Source organism: Heterocephalus glaber, unplaced genomic scaffold, assembly GCF_053883595.1.
Source record: "Heterocephalus glaber isolate CG9 unplaced genomic scaffold, H.glaber_assembly_v1.0 deba00001760, whole genome shotgun sequence".
In the NCBI taxonomy this organism is placed as follows: Eukaryota; Metazoa; Chordata; class Mammalia; order Rodentia; family Bathyergidae; genus Heterocephalus; species Heterocephalus glaber.
The window spans coordinates 1,596,763-1,616,799 of NW_028258457.1; the positions used below are offsets into that span (position 1 = coordinate 1,596,763).

Here is a 20,037-nt window from a genome sequence, read left to right on the forward strand (position 1 = left end):
ATCCTAGTCCACCTCCCAGTCGGGGGAGAATCCAGTCTTACTTTTCACTGCTCACCAACTCTGTGACCCTGGGCAGGTTCCTTCCTCCTCTGTGCCTCAGCCTCCTCTTTTGTACAATGGGACTCAATAATGGGACCCGCCTCCTAAGGCTGTCATGGTCCTGTTAGGATTAAAGGAACTCTCCAGGTCCAGAGCCTCTGATGGCACCAGATAATAAGCACTTAACGAACCCCAGCTGCTATGATTAACTGAGGACATGGAGGGGAAGGAACGAAGTGTGTCATAATGGGAACAGAACAGAAATAGCAAGCTGTGTTGGCCCCTGGCCTCATGCCATGCTGTATGCTGGTTGCTTTTCACGTATCTTCCCACCACATTATCCCAAATTCTTGAGGCTGTGCTGATTTCACTGCTATTCTCCAGAGCAGGAGACTGAGGCTCAGAGAGGTGAAGACACTGGCTCAAAGTTACACAGCAACTCATACATGTGGCCTTCAGGCCAACCCTAAGACAATCCAGAAACATCCCTCTGTCGGGTGGTGTCTTAGTCACTTTGTCATCACTGGGAGATAATACCCAACACCCATAACTTAAGGAGGAGAGGTTCATTTTGGGTTTCAGTGGGCTGGCTCCGAGGCAGACCTGGCTTGGCAGAGGGACTTGGTGGAGGGGAGTGGCTCACATCTTGGTGGCCAGGAAATAGAGAGAAGGGAGGAACTGGGAACAAGAATCAGCCTTCCAGGTCACAGCCCAGTGACTACCTGCAGGCAGGGCCCCTCCAAGAGCATGGTGACCCTGAGCTCTCCTGTGGGTGGATCTGCTGCTGAGGACAGTGCCCGGAGATCCGGTCACCTGTGGTGCCCAGCCTGCAGACATTTTAGATCTGCACAGTGAAACATGGGCTTCACTGTCCTCAACCTGGAGACGTCTAAGATGTAGTGAAGGGGAGGGACAGTGCCAGAGACATTACTGATGACTTTTCTTTTCTTTCTTTTTTTTGGGGGGGTACCGGGGATCGAACTCAGGTCCTTGAGCCTGCAAGGCAGGTGGCAGAACCACTGAGCTAAATCCCCGGCCCTCTTTTTTTTTGCAGTTTTGGGGATGGAAGCCAGGGGCTTGTGCCCTCCGCCCCCTGTCACCCCACCCCCATCTTACACTTTGTTTTTATATTTTTGTTGTTTGTTTTTGAGGCAGAGTCTCACTGTGTGGCCCAGTCTGGCCTGGAACTCACGGAGATCCTCCTGCCTCACCCTTCCAAGTGCTGAGAGGATACATGTAAGCCACCATGCCCAGCTCCCAGGTGCCTTTGCCAGCTGGTTTCTAAGAAGTCATGGTAAAACTTAGCAGCAACTAGGCTCACATTTCCTGTGGGGCCACGGGCAGCAGCAGAGAAAGAAACGGGCGACCACATTGCCAACACAGCTGACAGGCGGTTGCGACTCTGTCTCCACAAAGCTGCCTCAGGCATCTCAGACTGAGCCTCACCTAATCCGAATCGAGGGCCGATGAACCGATGAACACTCCGAGTCTATCCTCCGCCCCCCCCGCCCCCCGCCTTCCCCAGGTAAAGGCAGTCTCACTTGTCCAGGCCCCTGAACTTGGGGTTTGCCTGTACTCCTGCCTTCTGGGCACCCCACCTCTGCTGTCCTCGCGTCCTGGCAGCTTTCTGGAGTTGGAAGCCAGGGCCACACGCAAGCCAGGCAAGTGCCCCACCCCCGAGCTACAACTCCCCCAGCAACAGCAAAGCGCTTTCTGAGCTAGGTGTGGTGGCCCAGGCCTGTGAGACCAGCACCCGGTGAAACTGAGGCAGGAGGATCACTGCGAGTTCGAGGCCAGCCTGGGGAATTTGGCAAGAATATCTCTCTTCAAACCGAGCCAAACTAACAACCAATTGCGTCTTGAGTTCTTTCCCACCCACACCCTCGAGCCCTAGTTAGCTCAAGTCTGTTCTTCCCACAGCCACCAGGTGGCGCGCGTGAACACCCGCGGCCCGTCTCACCCGTCCTGTCTCAGGATCCGCATGTGACCATGTGCCCTCACAGGAGGGGTCCCTGTGAGCTCAAATATATCTTCTGTTTTGTTTTATTTTTTTCGGGTTTTTTTTTTTTTTTTTGAGATAGGGGATCACTACGTACTTCAGGCTGGCCTTGAACTCACTATGTAGCCCAGGATGGCCTTAAACTTGCAGTGATTCTCCTGGCTCATCCTCCAGAGTGCTGGGATTACAGGCATGTGCCAGGCCCAGTTTAAATTTCTGTTTTTTTTTTTTAATTTATTTTTTGGTACCAGGGATCAAACTCGGGTCCTTGTGCTTGCACAGCAGGCAGTGAAACCACTGAGCTGAATCCCCGGCCCAAATTTCTGTTGTTTGAAACCACCCGAGTTATGGCAGCCACAGGAAACTGAAACCTCCAGCCCGTCTCACCCCTCCAGGTCTGTTTCCTGGCACACTGTGAGCTTCATGAGCTACTCCTCACCCAACTGCCATGCTTGTTTCTCATTGTCAGGAACTGTGCAGCGACTCATCGTGAATCACAAAGCAGGGAGAGGTCCCCCAGAAATAAAGAGGCAAGCATGCTTGTCTGAATCATTTTGTCATCAAATTAGTCATTCAACAAACCCTCCAAGGCTCAGTTCCTGGCTGGGAGTCACTCTGGGCACCAGTGGTCCAAAGCTTATTAGAATATGGGTGCTGACCTCGAGGCAACTCGGGGTGCCCTGGAAGGGGAATTTGTGGATTGTTCCTGTGAGGTTGCCTCTCCTCACCTGGGAACGAAGGAGCTGGCTATTTTGCTGGGTAATCAGAGTCCTGAGAAGTCCAAAGAAAGCAGACTCCACTTCCGCCCAGAAACCAGCAAGGAATCAGCAGACCTTGAAGTGTTCTCAGGTCTTTGGGGAGAGGAGTGTATGAACTTGAATGTCTGGGTTTGAGTAGAAAATCGAGAAGCTTATTGTGTTGTGCTGTTTTGAGATGGAAGTTTGGTGCACTGCAATTTTAAGGCACTGATGACATTCTTAGGGATTTGATATTACAAAATGAAATGACAAAGGTGGGCATGGTGGCACACATCTGTCATCCCAGCATTCTGAGAGGCTGAGCCAGGAGGATCACAGGTTCAAGCCCAGCCTGGGCAACTTAGGGACTTAGCAAGACTTTTTCTCAGCGTAAGAAAGGGCTGGTGTAAAGGCCCCGGGCCTTATCCCCCCACAAAAAATCCAGACATTCCTACCCTTGCCCTTGCCACAAGCAAAGAAAAACAAAACAACACCTCCAAGCTGGTGTGTGGTGGTGCATGCCTGTAATCCTAGCACTCAGGAGGCTGGGGCAGGAGGATCATGGTTCAAGGCCAGCCTGAACTACATACAGAGATGCTACCCCCCCCCCCCAAAAAAGCTTAAACCCTTGCAAGCTGTTACTCAGAAGAAAGCCAAGGTGCAGCCCACCAGGTCCTGCATCCTTCACTCTCCTCTTTCTCCTCTGCCACTCCCCAGCCCACTGGGCTTCTGATTGTTTCTGCCCCAGGACCTTTGTACATGCCCTTCCCATTGCCTGCATGCTCTTCCCAAAGTACTCACACCACCCCCCATCATCTCTGTTCAAATGTCACCATTTTGGGAAGGCGTTTGCTGTGTTATTTAAAAATGTACCCGACCGACACTCTCCACCCACTAGTTTCCTATTTCTCCATTACTTTCAGCACTGTCTTGCATAGTGAATGTTTTATTTATTTATGCATACTTTTCTACCTCCACTTGATGACCATCAGTTTCACAAGGATAGAAATTTCCTTCCTTCCTTTTCTACAGTACTGGGATGGAACCCAGGGCCTTGTGGAAGCTAGGCAAGCGTTCTACCACTGAGCTGCCTTCCCAGCCCAAGGACAAGAATTATTTTGCCAGTTTTGTTCATTACTGTGAACAAGCATTAAGGACAGGACTAGAACACAAGAGGGGCTCAATAAATATCCATTCACAGCCAGGTGTGCAGTTGCACACTTGTCATCCCAGTCCTCAGGAGACTGGGGCAGGATGATCAGTGTGAGTTTGAGGCCAGCCTGGAATGCATAGTGAGACCTTGTACCGCCCCCCCCCCCCGAGTAAATAGAAAAATAAATGTTCATAAAATGGATAGATGCTAACAGTAATAAATTTCGGGGCGTGGGAGTATTGGAATTGAGCCTAGAGCTACATACCTCACTCTCTCCCTATTTATTAGTGAGGTGAAGCCTCAGTAAATTATTATGTTATCTAGGATGGGTTCAAACTTGTGATCCTCCTAACAGCCTACGAGGATTATAGGTGTGTGCCATCACCTGCAGTTGAAATAGCAATTTATTTAAGGGCATGTTTTCTGCTAAATTTTAAAAAATATTTGTTAGTTATTTTTCACTACTGGGACTCAGTCCTAGAGTTTTGAGCATGCTAAGCACATGCTCAACCACTGAGCTATACATCTCCAGCTCCACAAATTTTGTATTTCTTTTTTGTTTTGAGACAGGGTCTTGGTATGTGGTCAAGGCTGGCCTTGCATTCAGGGGGATTCTCCTGCCTCAGCCTCCTGAGTGCTAGTATTATAGTCATGCCCCACATAACCCAGGTCCCAGAGAGTTTTCTTAATCACTATGCTCTTCAATTGTCCTGACCCATTATCAAACCAGCTGTCTCAATACCTCCAGAGATTTCCCCAGCTTTCAGTCTCAGGACACTGAACCTCTGAGAGGAAGTCTCTTGCCCAAGTGCAGAGTGGAGGCCAGGGATTTGGCTCAGTGGTTTCGCTGCCTGCTGCGCAAGCTCAAGGATCGGAGTTCGATCCCCGGTACCAAACAAAACAAAACAAAACCAAGTGCAGAGTGGAGGAGCTGAGCTCAATCCGGGGCTTTCCTGCCCTAGGGCCCCCCCCCTGCCGCTCCTGGTGATGGGCTGGTCCTTGGGGGCTGGCTCTGGAGAACTGACACGATGCAGGAACAGCTTGCTCCAGCTGGGTGGAGCTGAGGCTGCACTTCGCCTCCATGGCTCTCGTCGGGTTTGGTTTGGGTGCTTAGCACAGAGCAGGGACCTGAGACTGCAGACTCACCTGTGTTCTGGTCACAAGCTGGGGCCGAGACATGTTCATGTGACAGTGTGAGGATAACCATGACCCACCACTTGTTTCATGCCACTAACACGTGTGTGTGTGTGTGTGTGTGTGTGTGTGTGTGATCTGTGTATCTGGACATCCTTACCCGTCTATTCAACCAGTCCCATTCTTACGCCTTTTTTACAGTTGAGGAAATGGAGGCACAGAGGGGCTAGGTCACTTGGTAGAGAGTGGTCAAGCTGAGACTCAAACCTGGAAGCAGGAATGCCTAGAGAGGACTCAGAGGTCACTAAACAGTGAACTGGTTGGGCATGGTGGGGTATGCCTGTCATCCCAGCCACCTGGAAGGCTGAGGCAGGACTGCAGTTTGGAACCTGCTATGGTTTGGGTCTGGATGTCCCCCCAGAGCCTCATGTGGCCACAGGCTTGATCTAGAGAGTGTGAAGTTGGAAGTGATTCACGATGCAATGCTAGGCTCAAGGGCACTAAGATTAAGGGTGTGAGTGCTACCTGCCCGAAGTAGTCTGAAAAAGACAAAAGGGGCAGGGAGATGCTGGTAACTTCTCGTTACCTTTGCTGCCTTGTGTGTGCCCTGTTGTTTCTGCTCTGCCACGCCTGTTTGTCATCCCTGCCTTGGAGTTGGTTGATTATGGCCTGAAACCTCTATGAACTGTAAGCCAAATAAACCCCTTCCCCTTTAACTTTTGGGTGTCGGGTATTTTGTCTCAGCAATGACAGAAAAGTAACTAACACAGAACCCAACCTGGGCAACTTAGAAACTTAGGGAGACCTTGTCTCAAAATCTGAAATTTTAAAAGAAGGGCCGGGGATGTAGGTCAGTGTGAAGGCCCTGGAGCACAACAAAATAAAAACAACCTGGCTGCTCTTGCTTGGGTAGGGCTGGAAGCTGTCAGCACAGTCTGCTGTATGGGGTGAAGTACTTGGGAGGTACAGTCATGAAGGAAAATGGACTCTGTATATCATTTCCGCAGCACCCGGGGGGAGAAACCCGGAATGTTGGAAACCGATGCCTGGGTGGGAGGGAGGATTTTCACTCTGTGTACTTTCCAGTTTATTTTGATAATGCAGACCAAAAGTGAAACTTAAAAGTTAGAAATTATGCTTATATAAGGGCAGATTCTGTCTTGGATGCACAAAAACATGTTTTTTAAAAAAGGGAGCAGGGTCGGGGACTTAGCTCAGTGGTTCTGCCTGCCTCGAAAGCGAAAGGACCTGACCTGAGTTTGATCCTTGGTACCAAAGAAAAAAAAAAGAGAGCAGACTTATGGTGCCATTGCTGGTCTGACTTGATGCAGGGAAAAAGGGACCCTCAGGCTCAGTAGAGGGAAGGAGCACAGCTCTCCCCACAGGCTGTGCATGTGCCTGTGACAGTCCTAGGGACGGGACCCAGGGTCCATGCACATGCTAGGCAAGCGCTCTACCACTGCTAGCACTAAGCTACACTTACTTTTTCTCAATCAGGGTCTTGCTGAGTCACTAAATTGCCCAGGCTGGGCTGAAACTTGCAATCCTCCTGCTGTGGCCTCCTCTGCAACTGGGAATAAGGCCTGTACCACCACACCTGACAAATGTGCATTGAGTTTTGCTGTTTGTTTTTACAAAAATGCTGGGGTGGATCCCAAGGCCTCAGAAACACTAGGCAGGTGCTGTACACAGAGCCTCACCCCAGCCCTACTACAAAGATATGCCCCCAGAGTCCCAACCTGCTCCCTCCCACCCAGGACTCCCAGGCTCCAGTGCTTTTGCTCGGGGCAATTCTCAGGGGCCCCTGCTGCAGAATGAGGGAGATGTGCCCCTGAGGCAGTGAGGGAGACCAGAGCCTGTTCTGCACTGAAGGAGTTTACCCAACCAGGTCATCTAGCTGACTCAAGGATGCCCTTCCCAAGGTTGCTCTCTGCTCTGATGTTTCAGGGCTCACCTGGGGGATGGCAACTCCTGGCATCATGGGGCAGCTCGGGGAGAAGTGACCCATGAGTCACACTTGCTAAAAGCCCTCTAGACCTGTGCTGCATGACAGACACTAGCTACGTTGCAGGTGTAGCTGCTGAGTGCAGTGTTTGTGGCTGGAGCGACTACAAAACTATTTAGCTTTACTCTTTTAAATAATGTAAGATAAGCCAGTCATGGTGGTGCACACCTGTTGTCCCAGCACTTGGGAGGGTGAGGCAAGAGGACTGCTGTGAGTTCAAGGCCAGCCTGGGCTATGTAGTGAGACTTTGTCTCAAAAAAATTAAAGTAAAAAAGCCAAAAATATGGGCCGGGGATTTAGCTCAGTGGTTTCGCCGCCTGCTGTGCAAGTGCAAGGACCTGAGTTGGATCCCCGGTACCAAAAAAAAAAAAAAAAGCCAAAAATAAATAAATGATACAGAACATTCCCATATCTGGGCATGGTACTGCATGCCTGTCATTCCACCACTTAGAAGGCTGAGGCAGGAGGATTGCTGTGAGTTCAAGGCCACCCTGAACTGTATAGCAAGACCCTGTCTCAAAATACAAACAAAACAGAACATTCCCAATCACAGCAGGGTCCTCTTGGGTGGTGCCGCCTCTGGACTTCCAGAGGCTGTTTTAGCCGGATGGAAAAATTAACTCTTCCATTGGCTTTCTATGCAGTTAAATTAATTTTTCCTTTAAAACATTCTTCAGTATGGCTGGGTACTCAGTGCAGGGGTACAGTGGTGCTTAGCAGGAAGAGAAGCCTTGTGTTCCATCTCTGGCACTGCAAAACAAAATACACTCAAAAACGAAGAAAATCCATTTTGTTGCAAAACATTTTTCTAAGCCTGTGCAATTACTTACCCTGTAATAAAACCAGTTCCTTAAAAGAAATGACAGAGCAAACACATCAATGGCCAGCATATCCAGTGGGGCAGGAAATGGCTCTTCTCAGGGTGTGGCGGCCCTGGCCTGGCTCCCGGCAATGGCGGCTGGAAGCCTAGTTCTGGTTTGGCCGGGCCTGCCCAACACCCAGCCTGCCCCACCAGCACAGCAGCCACAGGCAATCAGGAAGTACACTTTGCCCCTCCCTGTGGCCCCAGGGATTGAATCCCCAGAGGAAGTCAGGAGCCCCAAGGAGTGGAGACCATGGCCCTAACCTTCCCAGGTAGGGTGGATCCACTTCACTTGGGCACCCAGGGCCTGGCTGGGCTGCTGTCCCCTCCCAGAGGGTGGTCAGGCTTCTCTTGCCCTGTAGAGGGTCCCTTTATGCTTCCTCCAACCTGCTTGCCTTTGGAGGGGTGCCCCAGCCCACCTCACCCTACCAGCAGAGCCCTCAAACAAGAGTTGTAGAACCACTCCCCCGAAGTTTAGCATCAGTCTTTAATGCTGTCATGCTGCATGACAAGTCACACACTTTGGTCTGTGTTGGCAGTGGCAATGTACAATGAATCTAAAGGTCTGAGCACCAGACTGGTCTCCAGAGAACAGACGGTTTCATTCTGACCTCTCCCCACCCACAAGGTTTCTTCTGAAATCCATTATGGCCCTGTACAAAGAGGATCAGCTGCCGTGGACTATTTCTGAGTGCACACCAACTGTACATGGAATTATAAAAACATATTTACAGACGATCCACAGTGCTCCTGTAATCAGAAGCAAAGACCCTTTTATCAAAAGGGATTATATCTAGGGCTGTGCAAAATTCAAAAGGATCAGATCCCTTTGAGAGTCCAGAGTCCATTAAACAAAAAATTTCCTGGGCCACTGGTAAGCCCCAGGCACACCAGAGGATCTCCTTCTGGAGCAGGCACAGACTGTAACCCAGAAGTCAATGAAGTGGGCTTCACAGGAGCTGCAGGTGAGGATCTGGCTCTGGCCAGGTTCCCCAGAACCCTGGGGAAGAGAGAGCTTCGAGATTTGTTCACTGGAGGCCGGTGCCTTTGGTCCTGCCGGGACAAGGTATTGCTCGTGGTGCCAGCCAGGCAGTTCTGCAGTTGGTTCAGGTTCTCAATTTGAGGTGGCCAAAGAGAAGACAGGATTCTTCAGGGGAAGAACAAGGCGGGAGAGACAAATAGAGAATAAAACAGGAACTCATCACACAACAGCGACTGGAGTGCACAGGATCTGGCACTTGCCTCACAGCTGGAAGCAAAGGGATCAAGTCCAGCTGTGGACCCACCTCTCACCCAGGCTGAGCAGGGGCAGGAGGAGCAGAGGATGGGCCCACACCAGGAGGGCTGAGGGACCCAGCAGGGCAGACTGGATGCCTTTTCCTGCTGGCCCCAGCACTTGCCACCCCGTCGCTGGAAAAACCACCCAAGCACAACTTTTACAGATTGCAATATATTCTCTGGAAACACCGAGCAGCACAATAGCCCTCCCTGGGTCCTCCCGCCCTTGCACATCCACAGGTAGGGGTGGGGGGCATGGTCTGGAGACCCTTGAGCTCTGGAAAGGTCCCTGTCAGTCCTCAGGAACACAGCTGGCTATATGGGAAGAACCTGCTCAAGGATGGTTCTAGACGTCTGTGGAATCCTTTCTGGGAAAGTCACTTCAAACTCGATGACAAGGTCTCCTCGTTTTTCGGGTGTCTTCGGGAGGGGGAGGCCTTCTCCAGGAACTTTCCGCCTCATGCCAGGCCTGATGACATCTTTGAACACGACGGGTATGGTCCTGCCATCCAGAGTAGGGACGTTCACCGTACAGCCACAGAGAGCCTTGGAAAGCAAAGGGGTGTTAAATGGGAGACATTTAGGAAGTCTGACTTCTGTCCAGGCCTCTGCACCTAAAACTACCCATGTCACCAGCACAGAAGGCCCAGCACCACAGATCCTGGCCAGCTGGCTGTGTGCTCAGAAAACATTTCTGGAGCAAAGACAGGACAGCTGGGGGAAGCAGCCCCTCCTCCCTCCCTGCAAGGCACAGCTCTCCTGTCCTTACCTCCCGAAGGCTGATCCTGGCAGGATAGATGACGTCAGAGCCATCTCTCTTGAAGATATTGTGTGGCTTGTCCTTTAAAACAAAGACAATGTCAGCTGGAATGTTGTTGGAGGTCTGGTCTCCTTCCTTGGGGAAGGTAATTTTGGTCCCTTCTTTCCAACCCTTCTTCACTTCGATGGTCAGGATTTTGTCTTCGTTTCGAATGCTCTTTCCATCGGGGTTGAGCCGCTTGTGGGAGATTTTCATCTTCTTGGTACAGCCACTGTAGATCTCTTCAAGGGAGACCCTAAGGTCGTGGGTGACAGGGGGATCTTGCTTCTTTCGGGCAGGTTCCTGGGCAGGGCGGGAGCGACTGAAGTTCATATTGGTGAAGCCACCCATGCCCATGGGAAAGCCAGAGAACGGGTCATCAATGTCCATGCCTTCTTCCCCATTCCGCTGCCCAAAAAAGTTGTCAAAGGGATTTCTCCCACCGAAAAACTCCGCAAACATAGCATGTGGGTCTCCGTGGAATGTGTAGCTGAAAGAAGTCCCGTTCGTACCGCCGCTGCCACCACCACTGGGGCCACTGCCCTTTAGACCTGAAAAGCAAGACCTGTGTCAGACAGCTGGCCAGGTGCTTCTCTTCAGGAGCTTCCTGAAGGGGAAAGCCTGGGAAGCCTAGGGGAGGAATGTTTAGCCTGTCATGGAAAAGTGAGGAAGCAACCCAAGAATTCATCTCCCACAGCAGCAACAGCAGAAGAAAGCAGATCAGCACCTTTCGCTTAACAGTGCCCGGTCAGTGGCAAAGGGCTGAGCTCTAAGCTGCTTTTTTTTTGGTACTGAAGCTCAAACTCGGGTCCTTGCACTTGGCAAGGTAGGCAGCAGAACCACTGAGCTAAATCCCCGGCCACTTTTTTTTTTCAGCTCTAAGCTTCTGCCTGGACACTGCAGCCTGGGCTCTTCCTCCTCTGGGATTGCCAGCCCGGGGTACAAAGTGGGTTCAAGGCCAGTTTTAACTACAAAGTGAAACCCTGCCTCCAAAATAAATACATGCATGCATACATACCTACATATATATATGCATACATACATATATATGCATACATACATACATACAAACAAAATTTAAAAAGGGCTCAAGCTCTGAGGTAGCCCAGGCCCTGCCACTTGACTGAGCACCCTCCCAGCCGGCACTGGCCAAAGAGCTCAAAGGAGAAAGGCCTGATTCAGAGTGTGCGCTAGTCTCCAGGGCAAGCGAAGAGCAGACAGAGTAAAACTACAGTTGAAGCCAGGCACGCTGGTGCATGCCTGCAATCTCAACAGCACTCGGGGAGGCTGAGGCAGGATCGCCAAGTCTGTGTCCAGTTTGGGCAATTTAACAGAACTTGTCTCCAAAGGAAAAAAAAAAAAATTTTAAAGACAGGGTGTAGCAACACGCCTGTAAACCGAGCACGCCAGAGGCTGAGGCAGGAGGATCGCCGCGAGGAAACCAATACAATAAACTTAGAAAGAGGGTTTTGGAAAATTAGCTCAGCGCAAAAGCCCTGGGTGCAATTCCTAGCACCTCAAAAGAAATAAAACACGCAGGGCGGTCAGTCTCCCGCACCCCCTTGAGGCCGCGCGTCTGCCTCGCCCGCCGTGCTGGAGGCTTTGGCGCCCGCTCCGCCTCCTGCGCCCAGCAGGGCGGATATGCGGCCTAGGACCGCGGGGAGCCGGGGTAGCCGGGGGAGCGCGGAGGCCCGGACAGCGCAGGTCGCACGCACCCTCCTCGCCGAGGCGGTCGAAGATCTCGCGCTTGCGCGGGTCGCTCAGCACGTCGTAGGCCTCAGCGATCTCCTTGAACTTCTCCTCGGCCCCCGGCTCCTTGTTCTTGTCGGGGTGGTACCGCAGCGCCTGGCGACGGTACGCGCGTTTGATCTCCTCATCCGACGCGCCTCGGGCCAGGCCCAGAGTCTGATAGTAGTCCTTGCCCATGTCACCCGCCGCCCACTGTCGCCGACCCCGGCTCCGCCACCGCGCCGTCCCGCAACTCTATATACCCGTCCAGCGGAAGCTTCCAGAGCCCGCCAGCCCCCTCCAGAACCTTCCGCCCCGCCCTCCGAGCCGCACCAGCCAATCGTCTACGACGAATCCGTGACGCGGGACGTCCGGGGAGGGGTTCGGCCGCCAACCGCTGTCCGCCCGAGGTCACGTCCCTCCCCACTCTGCGCTGGCAACTCCTCCCCGCGGCGCACGCACTAGACAGCGGAGTCCCACCCACCCTGGGGCAACAGCCAATCGCAACCTTTTTTCGGTACCTCAATCGCCCTATCGTGCGCCCGCCTCCTGCCTGGGTCAATAGGTTAGGAGGCGCTTCTCCCATATGGTAGAACTTCTGTCCCCACATAGGGGCGGAAAGTGCCTACCAGCGGTAGGCAGTCCAACAGTGCAGTTGGAGTCAAAGGCTGCCCCTGGTCCTCACCCCCAAGACCCCAGAGACCTGGGAGAGGGTCCTTTCACTTCATCATCTTCTCAAGAAACACGGGCCAGTAATATATGCACTAGGTAGGCCGAGGCAGGAAGATCGCTCAGTGCAAGGCCAGCCTGGGATACAGAGTGAATTCAGGGCCAGCCTCAGCCACATAGTGAGACCCTGTCTCAAAATACAAACAATAGAAAGAAAGAAGGGGAGAGAAATTGCCACTCAATCTGAAAAGAGCTTGGTGTTGGGCTTTCCTGCTCAATGTCACTCTGAGGTTGCCACCAGGGCGGACGCTTGGCGGGCCCTGACCAAGCTTGGTTCCCAGAGGTCTTCTCCCTGTGGGCCACTGTGATCCTGTTTGCCTGTGAAAGTCTGGGGGTGCCTGTGGGGAAAGGAGCTCTAAAGGGGTACCCCTGAGAAGGCCCTAGGAAAGAAGTGGGGTTCCTGGAAGACCAGGCTGGAAGGTTGGGGCTGTATACTGGCTCTGTAACTGGGTGTGGTGGTGCATGACTAATCCCAGCACTCCGGAGGCTAAGGCAGGAATATTGAAAGTTCAAGCTCAGCTTGTGCAATTTAGCAAGACTCTATCTAAAAAAAGTTTTATTTATTTATTTATTTTTATTAAAGGGCTGGTAGCTCAGTGAGAAGGCACTGGGATCAATCCCCAGTACCACACACACACACAAAACCAACCAAACAAACCAAAAATAAACAAAAAAAACAAACTGAAAGCTGGGTGTAGTGGTATATCCCTATAATCCCAGCACTGGGGAAGCTGAGACAGGAGATTTGCACATTGGCAAGTAGGAGGCCAGCCTAGGGACCCTGTTTCAAAAAACAGCAAAAACCCCAAAACAAAATAAAAAGCCAAGCAACCAAAAAACAAAAAAATCAAATCTGGCTGAGGATGTAGCTCATGATAGAGTGTGTGTTTTGCAGCTGTGAGGCCTCGGATTCAATCCCGAGGACCGAGTAACAGCAAAACCCCAACACTAAGCAAAACCAGTAACTGTCCTTAAGCCAAATTGCCCTGGGCCCAACTAGGCGCTTCAGAACTTTCCTACAAACCTGCCCTCTACCAAACCTCTGGATCCAGGGCTTTGCATCCAGAGAAGCCAGGGCAGTGAGTTCTGGGCCAGAGCCTTGTGATTCAGGTAGATGAGACTTAGGTGTGGCTGTCCAGGTCCCTGTAGATGTGGGTGGATGACATCTGCAATTGTGACTTTAGCTCAAGGCCCCAGGATAATGGGGTATGCTTCATCCAGTCGGTGTGGAGGCTGGATAAGGTAACATTGCAGGTCCCCTGTGAGAGAAGCCACGGCTCTCCCTGTTTCCACCCTCAGACTTGCCAGCCCTCAAAGGATGTAAGCCAAATCCCTGAAATACATCTCTCTCTATGCTTTTTTATTTTTTTTGCAGTGCTGGGGATGGAACTCAGCATCTCGCACATAATATTCACGTGCTCACTGCCAAGATTCACGCCTAGCCCTGAAATGGATGTTAAAACACGCACACATGCAAATGCGCCACTTGTTCGGTTTCTTTGCTGAAACCTTGACTGATAAAGGAACTAGTGGCGAATCTGGGCTCAGTCACCCCAGCCCAAACCCTAGATGGACCTGCTATTTACTTAGTGATCTCGTGGATGCTCTTGCATGATGATTTCTCATGGTGCCTGTTTGTACTGTGCAAATGGAGATAAGAACAGATTTTATCTTCTGGTGTTGCTATATGGATGAAATTGAGAGGGGCCAGGAAATTAATGTCATTATGAGAACAGTGAAGCTGGGTGTAGTGGCCCAAGGCTGCAGTCCCAGTGAGGCTGAGGCAGGAGGACCTTCCTGAGTTCAAGGCCAGTTCAAGGTGACACCCCATCTCAAACAACAACAATAACAAAACAAAGAAAAGAAAAACCAGCTAACATCAACATGGTCAATCTTGTTCCATGAGCTCTATGAGTTTTAGCTCATTATTTTGTTTTTTGTTTAGCTCATTATTTTATTTTTTGTGTTTGGTTGTGCTGGGGGTTGGAACTCAGGGCCTGTGCAAGCCAGGCAAGCGCTCACAACTGAGCTTCTGTTTTTGTCTTGTTTTCTGGTACTGGGGATCGAACTCAGGACCTTGCACTTGCAAGGCAGGAGGCGGCACCAATGAGCTAAATCCCTGGCCCAAGCTTCTGTTAACTCATGGAATTGCAGAACCACCCTAAGAGTTGGGGCTGCCCTGTCCAGCGTGCTATGTAACTGATTGGCCACTGCAGTGGCCAGAGTTGGACTCTCCTTACTCCAGTGTACAGCTGGGGAGACTGAGCCTCTAAGCAGTCACGTGACCTGCCCAGGGAGACCCGGTGGGGGGAATGCTGATGTATTGGCACGCTGAGTGCTTGCAGTAAGCAGCTGGTGTGCAATGTGACTCAGATGGTGATAGCATTAATTGGCACAATAGTGTTACCGTTCTCTTCACCTCTTTACCTGCTGCTCAGTCTCCAACATGACAGCCGCAGGAGCCACCACTCCCCCAGCCCTCCAGGGACACTCATGTTCCATTAAAACAAAGTGGGTCCTCATAACAATAGGGCTTTATCTTAACTGAGGTTTCATGAGTAGTTACAAACATGAGTTAAAACCAATATGTCCTTGCTGGGTGCACCTCTGTAATCCCAGCTACTCTGAGGCTGAGGCAAGAGGATATAGAGTTTGAGGCCAGCCTGGGGTACATAGTGAGAATGTGTCTCAAAAAATAAAAAGGGCTGGGAGTGTAGCTCAGTGTTAAGAGTGTCCCCGGGTTCAGTCCCCAGTATTGGAAATAAACTGAGCCAGCCCAAACAAAAAACTATATAACCTTCAGTGGGTGAATGGATAAAGAAACTGTGATTCATCCACACAATGGAATATTATTCAGCCATAAAAAGGGATGAGCTCTGGGTACAGGCAAGAGTGCACATGCACTTCAAACACATTGTTTGTGAAAGAAGCCAGACTCAAAGGGCACTGTGATTCCATTTTCTACTACCTTCTGGAAAAGACAAAAGAGTCAGAACAGAAAGTAGATCAGTGGTTATCTGGGGCTGGGAATCTGCCACAAATGGGGCAGAAAGGAATGTTTAGGATGATGGAAATGTGTGCATTTGATTGTGGTGGTGGTTGCAAGACTGTATGTTCAGAACTGCACACTAAAAAGGGTGAATTTTACTGTGTGCAAATTATTACTTAGTTTATTAATTAATTAATTTTTTGGTACTGGAGATTGAACTCGGGACCTTGTACTTTCGAGGTGGGTGGCAGAACCACTGAGCTAAATCCCTGGCCCTATTACTTAGTTTAAAAGCAGCCAGTTGCTAGGCGTGATGGCACTTGGGAGGCTGAGGCAAGAAGATCTTGAGTTTGAGGCCAACCTGGGTTACACAGTGAGACCCTGTGTTGAGAGAGAGAGAGAGAAAAGAGAAAATGAGCTGGCACACAAATCCAGCTACTACGAAAGCAGAAGCAGGAGGATCCCAAGTTCATGGCGAACCTGGGCAACTTAGTGAGACTCTGTCTCAAAATAAAATTTCAAAAGGGCTGGGCATGAACTCAGACCTAGAGTGATTGCTTAGCAGGCCTGAGGCCCTGATCAATCCCCAGTACTATAAAAACCAAAAAACAGAAAACAGAAAAAGCCATGTATCCCAGGGAAGACAGGCTAGGGTTTGGGAGCCTGTCCCAGGCTCCTGACACAGCGGAAAGTTCCCAGCCAGCCCAGGCTTGTCTGTCTTGGCTCCCCTTCCCTCTGGGAACAAGCTGCAGCACAGACCTGAAAACAAGCTAGGCCAGGTTCTGGAAAGTCAACACCCTGACTTTCCTGCCCGTGGGAGACACAAGGACAGCCTGTGAGAGAACCCTACTGAGCACCTCACATCGCCACTGTCAAGTGCCCTTGGGTCCCCCACACCTGAGGTCTCAGGAGGCTCAGATCAACTCAAAGCTGCTACAGCCTAGGACCTCTCTGCAAGTCCCCCTTGAAAACGGCCTTAATAAAGATCTCATCACAATCGGCTCAGCAAGCGCTTAACAGGCCGGAGTCATTGCGGGGAATGGGTCAGTCGCCATGCAGAGCTGAGGACGAAGTTAGAACACAGCTGTCCCTCAGAAAGGCCTGGCAGGGGTGGCAGGAAAGTGTCACATTGGTTGAACAAAGTGGCCAGTCTTCATTCTGGGTGGCTTTCATGGCTGATAGCCTGGTTCCTGGGAGCCAGAGGAGGCGCACAAAGGGTTCCTCGTGCCCGTAACGCCCCAAAAGGGGCTGGGTGTGTGGTTCCCTTCTGTTGTCCCAGCTACTCTAGAGGCTGAGGAGGAAGGATGAAAGATGATCTCCAGAACTCAGGAATTTGCTGCCAGCCTGGGGAACACAGGGTCACTTTGTCTCGAAAAAAGAAAAAAAAAAGAGCCAGACACATGCCTGTGATCCCAGCACTTAGGAGGCTGAGGCAGGACCATCAGCAAGAGCTTAGGCCAGCCTGGGTTACATAGTGAGTTCTAGGCCAGCCTGGACTACAGAGAGGGACAGTCTCAAAAACCAACCGACAAACCGAAAACCAAAACAATAAGCTGGGCATAGTGGCTCTGGCAGCCTGAGGCAGGAAGATCATGAGTTTGTGCTTAAGGTGTGCAGTTTAGTGAGACCCTGTCACAAAATTAAAAGAAGTAGGGGGAGCTGTGGATGTAGCTCAGTGCAAAGGCTCTGAGTTCAATCCTTAGGACCTCTGATGAAACAAAACAACAAAGAGGGACTGTACTCTTTCCGGCTGGATTCTGCCTTTCTATGTTAAGCACTTCCTGTGATTGAGGAGGGGTGGAAATTATTTGTGTGCCTGGCTGGTGCATAATAGGTGCAGAGTGATGATTTGGTGCTTGTTGAATGAATGCTGGGTTCATAAAAGCAGTTGCAAAGGGGAGTTTCCATAGTGTGTGGAGTTCGTGGGAAGATGCATGGGATCTTCAAAATGACATCTGTTTGGATACAGTAATGAGTGGAAAAGTGAGACTAAGGTCAGATAGCATCAGAGAAGCAGGAAATTGGGAAAACTAGCAAAGTGCCAAAGTGTGGCTAGATTTTAAAGGTTCTATCCTACCTCCTTGGCCTTTCATAATTAGACGGCTCAACTAACTCAACCTGGTAGGGTTTAATCCTGTGGTCTCTGGGTAAATACTGACCCTTCACATCCCAAAAGGGGCAGGATGTGAGGTCTATTGGGACAGAAAAAGCCTTAGGATAGGCACCGAAACTGCCAACAGAAAAAACCCTTCAGTTTTAGACAGCACAGTGGCACACACCTGTAATCCTGCCTACCAGGGAGGCTAAGGCAGGAGGATCAAAAGTTCAAGGCCAGCATGGGCAACTTAGCAAGACTTTCCCTCAAAATAAAAAGGGCTGGGGATGGGGCTCAGTGCAATCTCCAGTTCTGCAAAAAAAACAGAAACGGGACACCTTTTTGCTTTACCTGTTTTGGCCCAGTTAGCCTGAGTGAAAAAGAGAATGAGTTTTTGAAGATCATGGCCTTGCTTTCCTGGACTCCAGCGACAAGAATTCCCAAAGGCAACAGTGTCAGAAGTTTCCTGAGTGGAGTCTGGATGACTAAGTCCCCAGCACTCACTCACCTTGGCCCAGACCTGCTTCTCTGACTCAGATTTCTTCCTTTAAGGACTTCTCATGGTGACCTGAGCCAGGCCTCTGAGTTTCAGAGGGTTCAGCAGCTGATGGAGCCTCAAGGCCAGGGTCTGAAAAAGGAGGAGAAAAGGTAAAGAAGTGAGCCAGGTTCTGTCTGCTTTCTTCTTTTTTTGGTGATACTGAAAATGGAACCCAGGACCTTGGCACATGCTTGGTAAGGGCTCCAGTAATGAGCTACAACCCCATTCCTTTTCAAATTTTATTTTGAGACAAGGTCTTGCTAAGTTCCCCAGGCTGGGTTCAAAACTGTAATCCTCCCACCTCAGCCTCCCAAGTAGCTGGGATTACAGACGTGTACCACCATACCCAGCTGTCCTAAAGTTTTTTTTTTTTTGGTACCGGGGATTGAACTCAGGTCCTTGTGTTTGCAAGGCAGGCAGCAGAACCACTGAGCTAAATTCCTAGCCCCATCCTGAAGTTTTGAGTGTGTGTGTGTTGTATGCTTAATCTTCCAGTAGGTCATGATGGAATATAGTCATGACCTCAGGCCAGCAATGTCCAGCAGAATTTGGGAGCCATGAACATACTGTGTCTGTGATTTTAGGATGCCATTTTCTTTTTCATATTCAGAATGAGACAGAGCTCAAATACATTTCCTCCTCATTTTTTTTGGTACAGGGGATGACCTTGTGCTTGAGAGGCAGGCGGCAGCACCAATGAGCTAAATCCCCAGCCCGTGTGTCTGTGATTTTAAATCATCAAATAGGAGGCTGTAAAGCAGTGCTAGAATGCCTGCCTAGTATGCATGAGGCCTTGAGTTTGATGTCCAAGCACTGAAAAGAAAGAAAGGAAGGAAGGAAGGAAGAGGTGCAAACAGGCACGTTAACAAAGTAAAAAGAAACCAGATAATTTAATTTTAATAACGCATCTTAATCCAATACATAAAAATATATTATTATTTCAATCTCATTTTCTTGGGAGGTTGAGATATGAGGATCACAAGTTTGAGGCCAGACTGGGCTACTTAAGGAGACCCTATTTCTTTCTTCCTTTGAGGTTTTTGAAAGTCTCACTATGTAGTCCATGCTGGGCTTGAACTCACTGAGTAGCCCAGGCAGGCCTTGAACTCCTGGTGATCCTCCTGTTTCAGGTGATCCTCCTGAGTGCTGAGATGACAGGAGTGTGCCACCATGACCAGCTGGGAAACTCTCTTTCAAAATGAATAAATGAAAATGGCTGGGGATATAGCTCAGTGGTCTCTCGGTTCAATTCCCAAAGCCGAAAAAAAATTATAATTTCAAAGTGTAATCAACATAAAAAGTTATGAGATAATTTTCTTACATTCACTTTTTCACCCCACGTCTGACATTAGCAGCACTGTACTGTATCTGACACGAAGAGTGTATCTGACACCGACAGAGCTCTGCTTGGACTCTGCACTTCCAGGCTCAGGCCGACCACACCGCAGCAGCGACCACACCAGAGGACGCCCAGAGACACCTGGGACCGTTTGCGTGGAGGCTGAGCAAGGTGGGGAGCAGGACAGCACTGAAGGCAATGCAGACACCCCAGAATGGGACTGGCTCAGGTTGCAGGCTGAAGTCCTAGGGAGCCTGACGTCACCTCCTTTCCTTCCAGTCCACTCGTGACTGATGGAGGATACCTGTCCGCGGCCAGGTCCCCTGATCCTCTCTCGACGATCCCCAGCGCCGAGGCGCCATCCACCTCGAAACTCACGCAGCCGCACGGCCCGCCTTGTGGAGGCTGCCCTTCCTGTCATTCAACTTCTTGCTCCCGCCTCCGCCAGTTGTAGTAACCACCGCGTCCCTTGGTTTCCACAGAGACGCCTCCAGGGGGCGGGGAAAAGGAGTGGGAGGAGCCGACACTCCCTTTTGATTGGTGGTTGGTCAAACTCCTTCTTTTAGTCACTCCTACCCTTGCTCCACCTCCTCAGTGGGTCCCGAAAGGTGAT

General features: G+C 50.6%; 1 protein-coding gene and 1 long non-coding RNA gene across 3 annotated transcripts; both read right to left on the reverse strand.

Moving 5' to 3' along the window:
- Nucleotides 1-8,398: 8,398 nt before the first annotated feature.
- Nucleotides 8,399-12,040, reverse strand: Dnajb1 (DnaJ heat shock protein family (Hsp40) member B1). Of its 2 annotated transcripts, XM_087201458.1 has the most exons (4): nt 11,722-12,040; nt 9,977-10,557; nt 9,538-9,753; nt 8,399-9,076 (listed from the first exon to the last, which is right to left on the reverse strand). In XM_087201458.1, exons 1-4 carry the CDS (start codon nt 11,930-11,932, stop codon nt 9,044-9,046), a joined length of 1,041 nt encoding a protein of 346 aa, XP_087057584.1. In that variant the 5' UTR covers nt 11,933-12,040; the 3' UTR covers nt 8,399-9,043. The 2 variants fall into 2 exon arrangements, with proteins under 2 accessions (XP_087057584.1, XP_021105986.1); XM_021250327.2 differs by having other exon boundaries at nt 8,399-9,753; nt 11,722-12,039.
- A 130-nt stretch (nt 12,041-12,170) lies between these two features.
- LOC147821161 (uncharacterized) lies at nt 12,171-19,925 on the reverse strand. The gene is made up of 3 exons (XR_015447499.1): nt 19,407-19,925; nt 18,056-18,175; nt 12,171-15,833 (listed from the first exon to the last, which is right to left on the reverse strand). It is a non-coding gene; the product is annotated as an uncharacterized LOC147821161 (long non-coding RNA).
- Nucleotides 19,926-20,037: the final 112 nt, after the last annotated feature.

Excerpts from the sequence above, each read along its gene's own strand:
- Dnajb1 (XM_087201458.1), bottom strand. The coding sequence starts at position 11,932 with ATGGGCAAGGACTACTATCAGACTCTGGGCCTGGCCCGAGGCGCGTCG. Across the intron at positions 10,558-11,721 it reads CGACCGCCTCGGCGAGGAGG|GTCTAAAGGGCAGTGGCCCC; the intron begins GTGCGTGCGACC and ends CTTGCTTTTCAG. Across the intron at positions 9,754-9,976 it reads CCAGGATCAGCCTTCGGGAG|GCTCTCTGTGGCTGTACGGT; the intron begins GTAAGGACAGGA and ends TTGCTTTCCAAG.